The 15,061-nt window shown below is 35.5% G+C and overlaps 1 protein-coding gene across 1 annotated transcript; it reads left to right on the top strand.

Annotated features, from left to right (window-relative positions):
- Positions 1-7,416: 7,416 nt before the first annotated feature.
- On the top strand, positions 7,417-14,804 carry LOC131652665 (presequence protease 1, chloroplastic/mitochondrial-like). The gene is made up of 18 exons (XM_058922602.1): positions 7,417-7,767; positions 7,865-8,057; positions 8,145-8,452; positions 8,544-8,614; positions 9,020-9,103; positions 9,383-9,473; positions 10,214-10,731; positions 10,819-10,983; positions 11,084-11,302; positions 11,390-11,517; positions 11,961-12,150; positions 12,279-12,362; positions 12,464-12,561; positions 12,864-13,131; positions 13,550-13,712; positions 13,799-13,979; positions 14,123-14,194; positions 14,572-14,804. The coding sequence occupies exons 1-18, from the start codon at positions 7,539-7,541 to the stop codon at positions 14,711-14,713; spliced, it is 3,204 nt and encodes a 1,067-aa protein (XP_058778585.1). The 5' UTR covers positions 7,417-7,538; the 3' UTR covers positions 14,714-14,804.
- Positions 14,805-15,061: the final 257 nt, after the last annotated feature.

Here is a 15,061-nt window from a genome sequence, read left to right as displayed (position 1 = left end):
GTGTTTCTTGAAGGATTTGATAAATTGATAAATATATATTATAGTATATGTTAATAATAGATTAAATCATGAATGACATTTTTTTTTTTTTGAATTTGAGAGTCTTTAGAGAGAAAGTATAAGAGGATGACTAACCTTATTGTCGTCTAGGTTTTGGAGAGTATCTCAATTGTCTGATGCTACAAGATTCAAATAGCTAAATGATAGGGGGCACGAGTCTCTCATTGGACCTAATTAAATGATTTCACCTATCATTGTCCACTTAAACACAAAAGTCAATCAAACAATCTATAATTGCTAAAAAAATAGTACATATGCGTAGTAACCTTGCGCTGATAGAGGTTGCTAGAGGCTATAGAGTTTATGGTGGTTAGGGAAAATTTACGGTGAGGAAAAATTGTATTTCAGGGGTGTTGGGGAAAATTTACAGTGAGGAAAAACTGTATTTCGGGAGTGTTTTATATGGGATTAGTTATTGGAGTACATTAGGAATTAATAACATGTATCATTAAATGAGTTAGTTAGCTATGCTCTAGTCTCTAGTTATTAATCTGTAACTAACACAATGCTTAGTTGTCATTGTAAATTTAGCATTAAGAGCATATTAGAATTTCTATAAATTCTAATTATGTAACTAACTTTACTAATTCAATTACATTCAATACAACATATTCATTCTTTTCTCTCAATTATGCACTCTTTCTCTTTTTCTAATATGGTATAATGAGCTTATGATCCACCATACCCATGGCTTCCATCGCAAGGTGGAAATCCTTCGCAAACAATTGATGTTTCTCCTTGAATAACGCGTTCAAAATGTTCGCTCAACAAATCAACATCAAACTTGACAACACGAATCACCTCTCCTGGAAACAACAGGTTGAATGTATCATTAGAATTCCCAAGTTGCATCTCCTTCCAGTAAGCCACTTTACAAGAGACAATCGATTCTACTTTGAGTTTTACCCTGGTATTTACCTTGTAAAATCACAAGCTACATATAATGTTCTATTGCAAGGAGCACTTGGAAAGGATGAGCTTTATTCCTTTGGTTCTCTACAAGCATCTTCTCCTCACACTATTAAGCATTCTACACCTATTGTTCATACGTTCACTAGTAATACATCACAATCAGCTGATTTGAATTCTTGTGTAAATAAACTTGCCAATACCTTAGGGCCATCTTTGTATGCTCAATGTCATAATATATTGGATCATCCTCATCATGAGGTACTCAAATCTATTTTATCAAGATGTTACATCCCTATTCCCACTTAATTAAAGCTTGATCTTTGTAATGCTTGCTGCCTTGACAATGTTCACAGATTGCCACCCTCTCATTCTACTACAATTTACCATGCTCCTTTTGATTTGGTGTTTGTTGATGTATGGGGACCTGCACACATGGTGTCCTCATCTGGATACAAATATCTAGTAACATGTGTTGATGCATCTACTAAATACACATGGACATTCCTACTTAAGCTCAAGTCAGAAGTATTTTCAGTATTCACTAACTTTATTGCATATGTTAACACTCATTTTAAATGCCAAATCAAAATTACAAAGCAAGGTAGTATTCACAAATTGACTTGCCCAACACTCACCATCACAATGGTTCACTATATATAAAACATATACATGTGGTTGAAACTGGTCTCACCCTTTTAGCTTAAGCTTATCTCCCTTTGAAGTTTCGGGATCAAGAATTCCTAGCAACAACCTATCTTATTCATAGAATGCCAAGTATATTTTAGACATGAACTCACCTTATCTAACTCTATATCATATTGATCCAGATTACAAGTTTCTAAAAGTATTTGGTTGTGCTTGTTATCCCAATATTAGACCTTATAATCCATATAAATTTGTGTATCACTCCAAAGAATGTTTATTATTGGGATACTCATCTCATCACAAATGGTATTAGTGTTTAGCTTCTAATGGCAATATCTATATCTCTAAAGATGTAATCTTCAATGATATCAAATTTCCATAGATCACCATGTTTCCTTTAACTTCAATGGCACCTACACCCATAACTCATGTGACAATTCCTATTCCATTATCCTTCTCAACCTTTAATACCTCCCTGATTACTTCCTCATCAGCCACAAATAGTTATACATAGGTTAACACTCCTCTTAGAATTCACTCGAGTTCCTTTCAAGGTAAAAACTAGTCTTTAAATTCCTTGCCTTACCCTATTTCAATACATGACGGGTCTAATGCCTTAACTCCTAATTCTATTTCAGTACCTGACAGATCTAAATCTATACCTAGCTAATTTGCTAGCTTGCCTTCTCCCATGTCTCCAGCCTCTGCATAGCACACCAGTAACACCTTGTATTCCTCTGATACACCCACTTTATGATCACTAAGGCTAAGGATGGGATAATCCAACATAAACTCCATCTTAACTTTATGATCACTAAGGCTAAGGATGGGATAGTCCAACATAAACTTCATCTTAACTTTATGATCACTAAGGCTAAAGATGGGATAGTCCAACATAAACTCCATCTTACACTTCTTCTCACAGAACTCGAACCTACCTCATACAAAAATACACTCAAAGATCCTAAGTGGCTTGAGGCAGTGCAAGTGGATTTTAAAGATTAAGTAGAATCCTGATGGATCTATTCTGAAATACAAAGCCATGCTTGCGGCTAAAGGGTTTCACCAAGTGCAAGGTTTTGATTTTCAATAAACTTTTTCTCCTATTGTGAAACCTGTTACAATCAAGATTATTTCAACTCTAGCCAACTACAGATAGTGGCATATCACTAAATTAGATATGAATAATGCCTTCCTAGATGGCATATTAGTATAATAAGTGTATATGCAGCAACCACCAGACTTTCTTAACACTGACTCATCACTATTGTGAAAACTCAACAAGGCCATTTATGGTCTGGGGCAGGCACCCAGGGGCTGTTTTGAAAGGTCAACTTATACATTTCACAACTTTTGATTTCACACAAGAAATGATCCATCACTTTTCACACCCAACAAGCCCACTCACACTACATTCAAGCTTGTGCATGTTGATGACATCATTGTTACAGGAAATTCTCAAAGTCATATTCAAAATTTGATCTCTTAACTTCATGATCAATTCTCCCTTAAGAAACTAGGTACTCTTGTCTACTTGTTAGGTATTGAGATACCACATCTCTCAAATGGAGCTCTTTTTCTCTCTCAAGCCAAATATATTAGAGACCTCTTAGCTAAAGATAACTTGAGTGATGAAAAAAAATTTCCTACAACCATGGTGTATAATCTCAAGTTAACAAGACCAGGCTCTGATTATCTTTCAAGCCCTATGTGGTAGAGGCATTATAATAGGCCATAATTACCTGACCAAAAATTATCTACTTAATAAACAATGCTTGCAAAATTCTGCCTCAATCTATCCAGAGCCATTGGGTTGATGTGAAAAGATTTTTTAGAGATCTAAGAGGGACCTTGCATCGTGGTCTGCATCTTTTTCTAGCAAGTACTGCTACCTTTATGTATATCATTGCCTTTTCTGATGATGACTGAGGGTATGACCTAGATGATAGGAAGTCAACATCAAGATCATGCATCTATCTTGGTATAATTTAGTGTCTTGGTGTCCCAAGAAGCAAACTTTGGTTGCTAAGTCAAGTACATAAGTTGAATACATAAGCCTAGCCAATAGAATAGTAGAGGTTCTTTGGGTTCAATCTCTAACACCAATTCTCTATTGTGATAATTTAAGCAAAATTGCTCTCTCTCACAATCCCGTACTTCATGCAAAAACTAAGTACATGGAGTAGGATATTTTATTTCTAAGGGAAAAAGTCATCAACAAGACTTTTTATGTCAAGCACATTCCAGCAAATCTGCAAAATGCCGATCTCCTGACTAAACCTTTGTTTGCATTAAGGTTTTTAGCCCTTAGGGATCAACTCAGAGTAGTATATAATCTACTCTGCATTAAAAAGGATTGGCTTCACTGAGAAGACCTCTCAATTTTAAGGGTGAGATTAGAGTATATTAGAAATTAATTTACATGTATCACTTGATGAGTCAGTTAGCTACACTCTAGTTATTAAGCTGTAACTAACTCAATGCTTAGTTGTCATTATAAACTAAGCATTAGGAGCATATATGTATTTCACGAGGGTGAGAAGCTCTGTATTTGAGATATTTTCTGTGAATAATGGATTGTCCCTCTCAACCGTAAAGTTGAAATATTTATAGATGTCTATGGGTTTGGATTTGAGGGATGCTAAGAAGTAGTAACCACTTCACCTTGACTAGAGAACCTGTTGACTGTCCACTTCTTAGGGAATCATGGTCATGACTTATTTTATGCGGGGTTATAGACTGTCTACTGTAACCATCCATGTTTCCCCTCTGGGCAAGCCACCTATTGAGCATGGATTATTCCTAGGCAACATATTATAGGGTTGGTTCCCGATGAGCGTTGATCTCGTATCGCCATATTCTGGATCTTTATAAATATATTACTACACAATCCCTTAAGCACAAGGGCTTGCAAAAGGTGAAATGATTAAGCTCATCCTCCACATAGCTTTAATACATTTATTCCTTTCGGTTGATTCCTATGGTTAGGGATTAGTCCCTCAGTTAGGGGTGAGTCCCCCGGCTCAGGGTGAGTCCCTCGATTAGGGGCGATGTTGTTAGTAAGGGATAAGTTCCTCAATAAAGGGCAAGTCCTTCAGTAAGGAAAGAGTCCCTCAATAAAAGGCGAGTCATCAACGCCCTTGTCAAGTGTCTCTTGTCTAGCTAGTGTGTCAGCCGAGGGATATCAAACATCAGTTAAATGATTTTTATAGACATTTAAACGCCAGTCAATTATGGAAACTCGATTGTTTAGTGGGAAAGAAGCATGTGTGGCATTTAATGCTGCTCATGATGATTTTTTTTGGGAAAAAACAATCTAGTTTCTTTCCTTACATGTATCCTCGACGCGTGAAACCCCTTCCACTTCTTACAGCAATTGTGCTACTAGTAGGGGTGGAAATAGGCTAGGCTAGACTTTATAAGACCTGAGCCTGGCCTATGATAAACTTGAAAGACCTGAGTCTGGCCCGTGGCCTATAATAGGCTCTCTTTTTTAGCCTGGCCTGACCTTTTTAAAAGCCTGGCCTGGCTTGAAAGCCTATTTAAAAGCCTATTTTTCATTATGGTTTTCAATTAATCCATATTATTAAAGAAATCTTATATGTCGGTCTATATATGCATATATAGGCCGGCCTATTTAGCCTTTGTTCTAATATGCATGCATATATAGGCTTGCCTATTTAGCCTTTTTTTTCTAATATATATGCAAATATAGGCTGATCTATTTAGCCTATTTTTAATATACATGAAAATATAGGCCGACCTATAAGGCTTCATAGGTTTTTTTAATAGCCTAAGCCTGGCCTATTTTATTAAATAGGCTTTTAAAGAAGTCTAAGCCTGACCTTTTTGTTAAATAAGTTTGGCCTGGCCTTATATAGGCTAGGCCATAGGCCCCTGTAGGCCGATCTGACCTATTTTCACCCCTAGCTACTAGACAAGTATATTGCTTGTGCTATTGGTTTTTACTTATAAAGGGCTCTATTTTACTTTTCAAAAAGACATTTTCCTTTCCCTTATATAATTTCTACTTGTTTAATCAGGGAAGTTTCATAGGTGCGACAATGTTTCTCTGACCTTTAAGCCAAGATATGAGAGGGGATGATTACGAGTTTCGTTTAGCTCTCAAGGATCAAAGTACTACAACTTTTTAACCTCTTCCCTTTCAACAAAAATTGATGGCCAAGAAGAATGTTACTCATGTCCATGTTTGAGATATCATGTCCTTATATTCTAACGAGGGTAGGATTATGGGTTTTATTAAGTTCTAAAGCATCAAAGTACTACAACTTTTAACCTCTTCCCTTTAATAAAAAATTGATGGCCAAGAAGAATGCTTATCATGTCCATGTTCGAGACATTGTATCCTTATATTCTAACTCAGACAGGATCACGAGGTTCTGTTAGAATATTGGGTTCTCAAGTACAAGGCACAAATATGATGCAACCTTTGAGCTCTATTCATAAACGGAAAGTGCTAACATGATAAATTTTGGTGGTTTATCTTCCCCTTATTTTTACATGCATCTCCCTATCATTCATGAATTCGGGGTTTTAATACCTTTTATGCCTTTTGAAGATGACTTTCTGAAGACTGCTTATGTCACCCTCCCAAATCATGCCTAATATTTGGAACATCATTAGAGCCTTTGAGAACATCTATTGTCATGTGGGTATCCTCCCCACCGTCAATTCATTTCTTTTTATAATGTAGAGATCATCCTCGTATATGGTTGGTTAACTCTACACTTTTTGCTTGATAGGTGTTTGTGTGGGTTAGAGGACAAGATGACACTTCTATGGTGATAACAGAGGTGACAGGTGCTTATCGCTTTCATTTGTCGTGGACAACAAATCCTCTTTACTCATCAAGGGAATAGACTCCATCGGCCTTTCTCCCTTTGAGCGAGAGGTAATATAGGTGGTGTGTTGCTTCCTGCTTATGAGCTCTTGTACTTTAATCACCGTGGGTGAGAAGATGTAGACATGATAAAGAAGTACCTTGATAAACTTTATGGTATGGATGTAAGTGTAACCTTCTTTTTTTATACATTTTGACGATTTCGTTTTGTAGAGGACATGTCTAGAATCTCACTTGTTGAGAGGAGAGAGCGCTTGGCTCGAATGCACAATGAACAATACATCACGATCATCTCTCCTGATTACCCTAAAGATTTGATGGCTGCTAGTAGAAAGAGGCATGACGAGACATCTCGTGATGGCGATGCTTGTCCTAACATTTAATATTAAGACTAACATATGTTTTGGTGTACAAATGAGTAAGAAGAAAACATCCTCGTCTAAATTTGACAGAGGTTTCCCGACTATAGAAGTGAGGATTAAAATTTTTACTGGGGGATGAAATAGTCAAAATATGAGAAAACATGTTCCAATAGTTAACATACTTTCATACAATTTATATTTGACAATTTTGACTTCCAACACTTGAAACTATCGAAAATACAATAAACATGATATTTAAAAAGGATTGTTTTGTCCTTAAAAAAAATAGCTGCAAACTTTTTAACAATTTTCCTTATATTAATATTAACCTATAATTTTTATTAATAAATATATTAATATATATATATATATATATATATATATATATATATATATATATATATATATATATATATATATATATATATATATATATATATATATATATATATATATAGATTATTATATTAAAAAATGGACGGAGTATTAGTGGTATGTCAATTTTCTTAATTAAAAAAAAAAATGCTACGTTGAAAGTGTGTAAATTATTTGCGGGTTTTAATTGACGAAAATTATTGTAGCTGTAATGAATACACGAAGGAACGAATGTAAATGAGTCGACTGAATATATACTAGATAGGAAAACCGAAAGAGAGAGATAATAGGTTCGAAGGTTAGAGTTAACTTCATTCAGTTCAATGGAAAGAGCGGCACTTGTTCGTTCTCTTTCCCTCACCAGCACAAGATACTTATGCCGCTGCTCCGTTCTCTTCCCATTCCCATCCACTTCCACCCCATCTAGGTTTTCTCCGCATCCTCTCCTCCGCCGCCACTCAACTTCCACCAGATTGCGTCTCACCTCCTCTTACTTCCCTAACCGCAATCGGAACCATTTCTCCACGAGAGCATCCCTTGTTTCTTCTCCAGGTTCATATCTTCTTCTCTCTATTCATTTCCATCTTAATCAATAACAATTCATCATAATTTTTAACTGTTTATTTATTTATTTATTTATTTATTCTAGATATCGGTGGTGGCCAAGTCGTGAACGATGAAGTTGCTCGTCAACTCGGTTTCGAGAAAATCTCAGACGAATTCATTCCGGAATGCAAATCCAAAGCCGTGCTCTTCCGCCACGTCAAAACCGGAGCTCAAGTCATGTCCGTTTCCAATCAAGACGAGAATAAAGTCTTCGGCATTGTTTTTCGAACTCCTCCGTTAGTATTATCTATCTTCAATCATCTATAACTAACTATCTATTTATACTCACAGTCACAGTCGCTAATAATCAACTTCAATTACAGGAACGATTCCACTGGTATCCCTCACATTTTAGAGCATAGTGTATTGTGTGGATCCAGAAAATATCCTCTCAAAGAACCGTTTGTTGAGTTACTCAAAGGAAGCTTGCACACTTTCCTCAATGCGTTTACATATCCGGATAGGACGTGTTACCCCGTCGCTTCCACTAATACTAAAGATTTTTATAATCTTGTTGATGTCTATCTAGATGCAGTTTTCTTTCCTAAGTGTGTTGAGGATGTTCAGACTTTTCAACAGGAGGGTTGGCACTATGAGCTCAATCATCCGTCGGAAGATATCACTTACAAAGGTTTTTGCTAATGAATGCATTTCTCGGTCATATATGGTTATTTTAGTTTTCCAATTGAGTGGTTTTTACTCATTTGTTCTTACTGTTTCAGGTGTTGTGTTTAATGAGATGAAAGGTGTTTACTCTCAACCAGATAATATACTTGGACGAGCTTCTCAACAGGCCAGTTTAATTTTTTGTAGTTTTGTATTGAGCTCTCTCATTTTTTTGGGAGCCTTGCATTTTTTACATGTTATCCACTTCAATTTTCGGTGGTTATACTTTAAACATTCACTTCATTTTTGGTGTCCGTCCCTATAATAGTGTTTAAAAATACAGTCATACAAATATTTCATTCCTTGATGTAGGATTTGTATTTAAATTTGTGTTGGTATTTGTTATGCAATTTGTAAGCTCCCCCCCATTTTTGAAACCAGGAAGCATTTCATTCACCAAATTCATGTTAAATATACAATAATATTCTGTCAATTTCAATTTTATGTTTCTAGTACCAATTGTGGCATTTTTTTTGTAACTTAAGCCGTCTGCGTTAATTATTTATTATGGTTATATGTTACTTTGATTCAGGCTCTTTTCCCAGATAACACATATGGCGTTGACAGTGGAGGTGACCCTCAGGTTATTCCAAGGTTGACATTTGAGGAATTTAAGGTTTGTTTTAAGAATAAAGTAGAAAACATATTATTATGGTATATAGAGATAACTAATTTGAACAAGGAGTCAATTACTTCTGTTTGATTTTTAGTTGTTTGTGTCCACTACCACTGATTTATGAAGTATGATGAATAAAATGGTACATCTTGATGGAACCTGTACTTTCTGGCCTTTTTACTTCCATATAGTCAACTATAGATCTCAATATTTAATTCCAGTTATTTCAAAGACTTAATTGTTTTATTTAACAAATTTTCATTTTATACTTGATGACAGGAATTTCATCGCAAGTATTATCATCCCAGCAATTCACGAATATGGTTTTATGGAGATGATGATCCAAATGAACGCCTCCGCATCCTAAGTGGTAATAAGAATTGGTTTAACTTGCTCTTTAAATGTTGAGGCTGAGAGTCGGGGAGAGTCATTTGTAATGCTCTTGTAGATCCAACCCAGACTCCTGAGAAAAATGAATGACTTAAAGCATGGGGCCTGACTTGTTGTGCAAGCCCATTCTCTGACATTGATCAGGATATTGTTGGGCTACCCTGTACATACTTTTTAACCAACAGCAAGTTGGGTCTTCACAGTTTATATGCCAAGCCTAGCTCCCTCACACATTCTATGTCAAATATAAATAACAAAGATAACCTATGGATAAGTTTGAACTCCTGATTTGTTGTTTAGTATTTTTTTTAGTGGAATATCTTATCCTATTTCCAATTGTACTTCACATTCTCTCTGAAATTATAAGTTTGAAATTATAAGTTTGAAATTATATAAATACACTCACTTTAGAAATTAAAACCAACACGAACCTGTGTTGATTTCAGCGTTGAAGACTGTAAATTGTCCTACAGCTTCCTTTTATTTCTTGGATTTATTTCCCTTTGGATTTATATGTTGTACTTCGTATATTTCTCTGCCACACTTGATTTGTTCACTGTTATGTTTACTGATTGATAACTGAGAATATTATTAGCATCATGGCATGGTTGCTCTGTTTTCTGTCTATGCTCAATATTTCAGATCAGTTATGAAAGATAAGTTTAGAGTTCTTACCTGTAGCATATAGCCACTAACTTAAGTGTCTTATCTGTTATCCAGAGTATTTAGACTTGTTTGATGCAAGTTCATCCCCAAACGAATCGAAGATTGAACAACAGAAACTGTTTTCAAAGCCAATCCGGGTTGTTGAGACTTATCCTGCTGGGGAGGAGAGTGATTTGAAGAAGCAAATGGTCTGTCTTAACTGGTTGCTCTCCGAAAAGCCCTTGGACTTGGAAACTGAGCTGGCATTTGGTTTTCTGAATCATCTTCTACTGGGCACTCCTGCTTCACCATTGAGAAAATTTTTGCTAGAAAGCGGGCTTGGTGATGCCATTGTTGGTGGTGGGTTAGAAGATGAACTACTGCAGCCTCAATTTAGCATCGGAATGAAGGGTGTGTCAGAAGATAATATTCATAAGGTAGAAGAACTGATCGTGAGTTCACTTAAAAAGTTGGCTGAAGAAGGTTTTGATACAGATGCCATTGAGGCTTCTATGAATACAATTGAGTTTTCTCTCAGAGAGAACAACACTGGGTCATTTCCCCGTGGCTTGTCCCTCATGCTCCAGTCCATTGTAAGATAAGCTCAAGTTTTTGTGTGTGTGGAAAATATGCGTCCTCTGTTGACTGAGATTTATAATTGTTTTGGTTTGCATATTTAGGGTAAGTGGATTTATGATTTGAATCCCCTTGAACCACTGAAGTATGAGAAACCTCTCCAAGACCTGAAATCTAAAATAGCAAAGGAGGGCTCTAAAGCTGTTTTCTCTCCACTAATAGAAAAATTCATCTTGAACAACCCTCATAAAGTTACTGTGCAAATGCAGGTATTTATTTACTTATATTAGCCTTGAAAGCTTGTGTTTATGTGAGAAGTCATTTTGCTCACAATATGTTATTGATTGATGGAAAAAAAATTCTTGTCAGCCTGACCCTGAAAAAGCTGCTCGTGATGAAGAGGCGGAAAAAAAGATATTGCAGGAAGTTAAAGCTAGTATGACAACAGAAGATCTGGCAGAATTGACTCGTGCTACTCACGAGCTTAAGCTTAAGCAGGAAACACCTGACCCACCAGAAGCTTTGAAAACTGTTCCTAGTCTTACTCTTCAAGATATTCCTAAAGAACCTATTCATGTTCCTATTGAGGTTATCATTGCTTTCCCTTAAGTGAGAGTTTTAGTGTGTCTTGAAATAGCCTGTAGAGGCTCACAACGACTTGCATGTTAAATATAGGTTGGGGATATCAATGGAGTAAAAGTTTTGCAGCATGATCTCTTCACAAATGATGTCCTTTACACTGAAATAGTATTTGACATGAGTTCATTGAAGCAAGAACTTCTTCCTTTGGTGCCACTATTTTGGTAATTATGCAACCTCTTACGGATGTTTACATTTTGTTCCCGTCCATCTATGGTTCCTAATATTACATACTTAGTGTATTTTTCGAATAGCAATTGGTTGTTACGTTGTTATTGACCTTCCTTGGTATGGAGTTTCATTATTTTTATTTAACTTCAATTCTGAAGATGCTTGTTCTTCTTAGGTTCCGTGCTATTGTGATGTGATTCTATGAAACAAAACATTAGATTCTGTCATGCGCTCCTATCCAAATTCACTACTGGATTGTTTTGGTTCTCAACATGTTTCTTAGTACTACTGATGGCAATAGATCTATTTATTTTCCTTTGATGCTTTTATTCTTCTATTCCTCATTCTGTGTATATCAGAAGCAGCTTCTTGATAGATATATGACAAATCTAGTATTTACATGCTCTGTACCTCTTCCTATGTTACTTTTTGACAGCCAATCATTGCTGGAGATGGGTACAAAGGACTTGACTTTTGTCCAGCTAAACCAATTAATTGGGAGAAAAACTGGAGGAATATCAGTTTATCCATTCACATCATCTGTGCGGGGCAAGGAAGACCCATGTAGTCACATGATTGTTCGAGGAAAAGCCATGGGTGGACGTGCTGAAGACCTTTATGACTTGGTATATTTTTTTGTCCAAACTTTGAACATTTCCTGTTTCAAGTTCAACATTCAATGCTCTGCATTATTAGCCTAAAATATCTATTTTCATCATGTTAATCGTAATTTCATTCTGCTACTGAACTCCAGATTAATTCTGTTATTCAAGACGTCCAATTTACAGATCAACAACGTTTTAAACAATTTGTTTCCCAGAGTAGAGCAAGAATGGAGGTAATTATCAAAATGTTTTCCGTGAATGAGAAAAGTGATAGACAGTCATTGTGCAGAACCTCCATACTTATTATCTATTTTGTGCATTTGTCTTTTGTCAGAATCGGCTTAGAGGCAGTGGTCATGGAATTGCAGCTGCAAGGATGGATGCAAAACTAAATGCAGCTGGCTGGATGTCGGAAAAGATGGGTGGTCTCAGGTTGGAATATTATGATAATCTTATGATTTACTGTGAGAAAACCTTTATATTCATTTCTGTCATCCATTCTTGTCATATTAAATGCTTCTAACACTAGTCAACTTATTGACACCTAGACAGTATCTGTGCAAGGCTTTAGAATCTTACAGTTTTCCTTTTTAATCTAAACTTTATGTTCAATACTGAAATAGAAGTGTAATTCCTGTTGTGTATGCATTGATTGTATTTTTGTCATATACTTTCTAGCTACCTTGAATTCCTTCAAACTAGCATTGATTGTATTTTTGTCATATACTTTCTAGCTACCTTGAATTCCTTCAAACTCTTGAAAAGAGAGTGGATCAAGATTGGGCTGATATCTCATCATCTCTTGAGGAAATTCGCAAAACTGTATTTTCTAAGCAAGGCTGCCTGATAAATATCACCGCCGATGGGAAAAACCTTGCGAATACGGACAAATTTGTGAGCAAGTTTGTTGATTTGCTTCCTAATAACTCTCCCATTACTACAACAAATATTTGGAATGTTAGACTTCCGTTGACAAACGAAGCTATTGTGATTCCTACTCAGGTAAGATTGCTTCAGCTGTCATCCTTTATGTACATAGTTTTAAACTAAATTTCTTAATTGGGCCCCCGGAAAAAAATTCAGAGACCTGTTTAGTCCCTGAGAAATGAAAAATAATTATTTGGTGCTTAAGAATGTCAAATGTGTGTTAAATTAGTTCTTTTAGGGGACTTGTTAGCACATATTTAGATACTAATTCGACCCACATTTGACACTAATAATGATAAAATTGGTATATCATTTCTCATAAACTTAATAGGTCTCTGTATTTTAATTGGGGATCAATTTGGGTATTCACCCACAATTTAATTTTTGTTATGCGCATTGCACAGGCAGTGTAGTTATCTTTAAGCCCAAGTTTCATTTTATTTTGTTGCATTTAATATTTGTTTCTATCAGTTAATCATGTTTCTTTCTACAGGTAAATTATGTTGGGAAAGCAACCAATGTTTATGAGGGTGGTTATAAGCTTCACGGGAGTGCATATGTTATTTCCAAATACATTAGCAATACATGGTTGTGGGATCGTGTACGGGTTAGTGGTGGGGCTTATGGAGGTTTTTGTGATTTTGATACACATTCAGGTAACTTTTATATTTAGGTGTAATCAATAGTTATTGAGTAGTATGCTTACTATCTTGCATTTTTACCTTTTTGTTTGTTTTTCTAGGGGTGTTCTCCTTTTTGTCTTACCGTGATCCCAACTTGCTGAAGACACTTGAGGTCTATGATGGAACTGGTGACTTCTTAAGAGAACTGGAAATAGATAATGATACTCTTACAAAATCCATAATCGGGACCATTGGGGATGTAGACTCCTATCAACTTCCTGATGCCAAGGGTTATAGTAGGTATGAATGATATTAATTGATAATTGATACTTTTTTTGGTTTTTTTTTTTTTTGTTAAACTATTAATTGTTCCTTCTAAATTTGCAATTGTTGCTGTTTTTTATTATAGTTGCAAATTATGCTTGCTTTTCATTTCGTTGCAGTCTGTTGCGGTATTTACTAGGTATCACAGAGGAAGAAAGGCAAAGGAGACGTGAAGAGATATTATCTACAAGGTAAATATTCTGATTGAATGATGATCCATGTATGATAAATGACTTTTTGATCTCATTGCTATCGTTAGATCAAAAATACAAAATTTCAGTTGATTTTATGTGTGAAGATTGTATAATTTTACATTTAGTTTTACTGCTCCTAGAGTCTAATCTTCCAGAATCTGATAGTTTTAAAAGTCTTGAAATATTTCCCAAGAGGACTATGCCTCCTTATTTCCCATGGATGCTGCCATTCACTTATGGCAGAAAGAAAAAAATAATAATAAAATCTTTGTTTTTTGACCACTACATCAACTGTATATGTTACTTGGAAAACTTGGTGTTGAGTCATGTGCTTTGCAGTGTTCTTATTCTGTTTTATTTTATTATTCCCTCAGATTGGAGGACTTCAAAGAATTCATTGGTGCAATGGAAGCAGTTAAGGATAAAGGGGTTGTGGTTGCAGTGGCATCTCCCGATGACGTAGAAGCGGCAAACAAGGAGCTTTCCAACTTCTTTCAAATAAATAAAGCTCTTTAGGTTAAGGATTTACTCTGCAAGGATTGAAAATTGTATCTTAATATAATTTTCCATTATTTTGAGATAATTATTATTCAGAATTTTTTTTTTACAGGTGTAGATTGCAAACTAGTAGTTTATTAGCTAGAAAGTTTCTTGTATACTAATTGAATATACGGAGAATATACAACAAAAAAATAAAAAAATTCAATTTAATATTGATGACTTCTATAGTTCGGACCACCATCGATCGTTGAAAACCGTTTGATTGTGGAATTTAAGATGCAATCTGGTTGATGTTAGTTTGTTCATTAGTTGCAATTTGGTTTTTGGGATGTCTTAAAGTTGGTGTCAAGGCTAAGGTTGTAC

The sequence above is a fragment of the Vicia villosa genome, linkage group LG2 (assembly GCF_029867415.1).
Source record: "Vicia villosa cultivar HV-30 ecotype Madison, WI linkage group LG2, Vvil1.0, whole genome shotgun sequence".
In the NCBI taxonomy this organism is placed as follows: Eukaryota; Viridiplantae; Streptophyta; class Magnoliopsida; order Fabales; family Fabaceae; genus Vicia; species Vicia villosa.
Note: the sequence above shows the minus strand (reverse complement) of the source record. Positions and strands in the feature narration are given on the sequence as shown.

Bases quoted from the DNA above. Each gene is read 5' to 3' on its own strand.
- LOC131652665 (XM_058922602.1), top strand. From the start codon at position 7,539: ATGGAAAGAGCGGCACTTGTTCGTTCTCTTTCCCTCACCAGCACAAGA. The intron at 10,732-10,818 runs GTAAGATAAGCT...TTGCATATTTAG, and splicing joins CCCTCATGCTCCAGTCCATT to GGTAAGTGGATTTATGATTT. The intron at 11,303-11,389 runs GTTATCATTGCT...TGTTAAATATAG, and splicing joins CTATTCATGTTCCTATTGAG to GTTGGGGATATCAATGGAGT.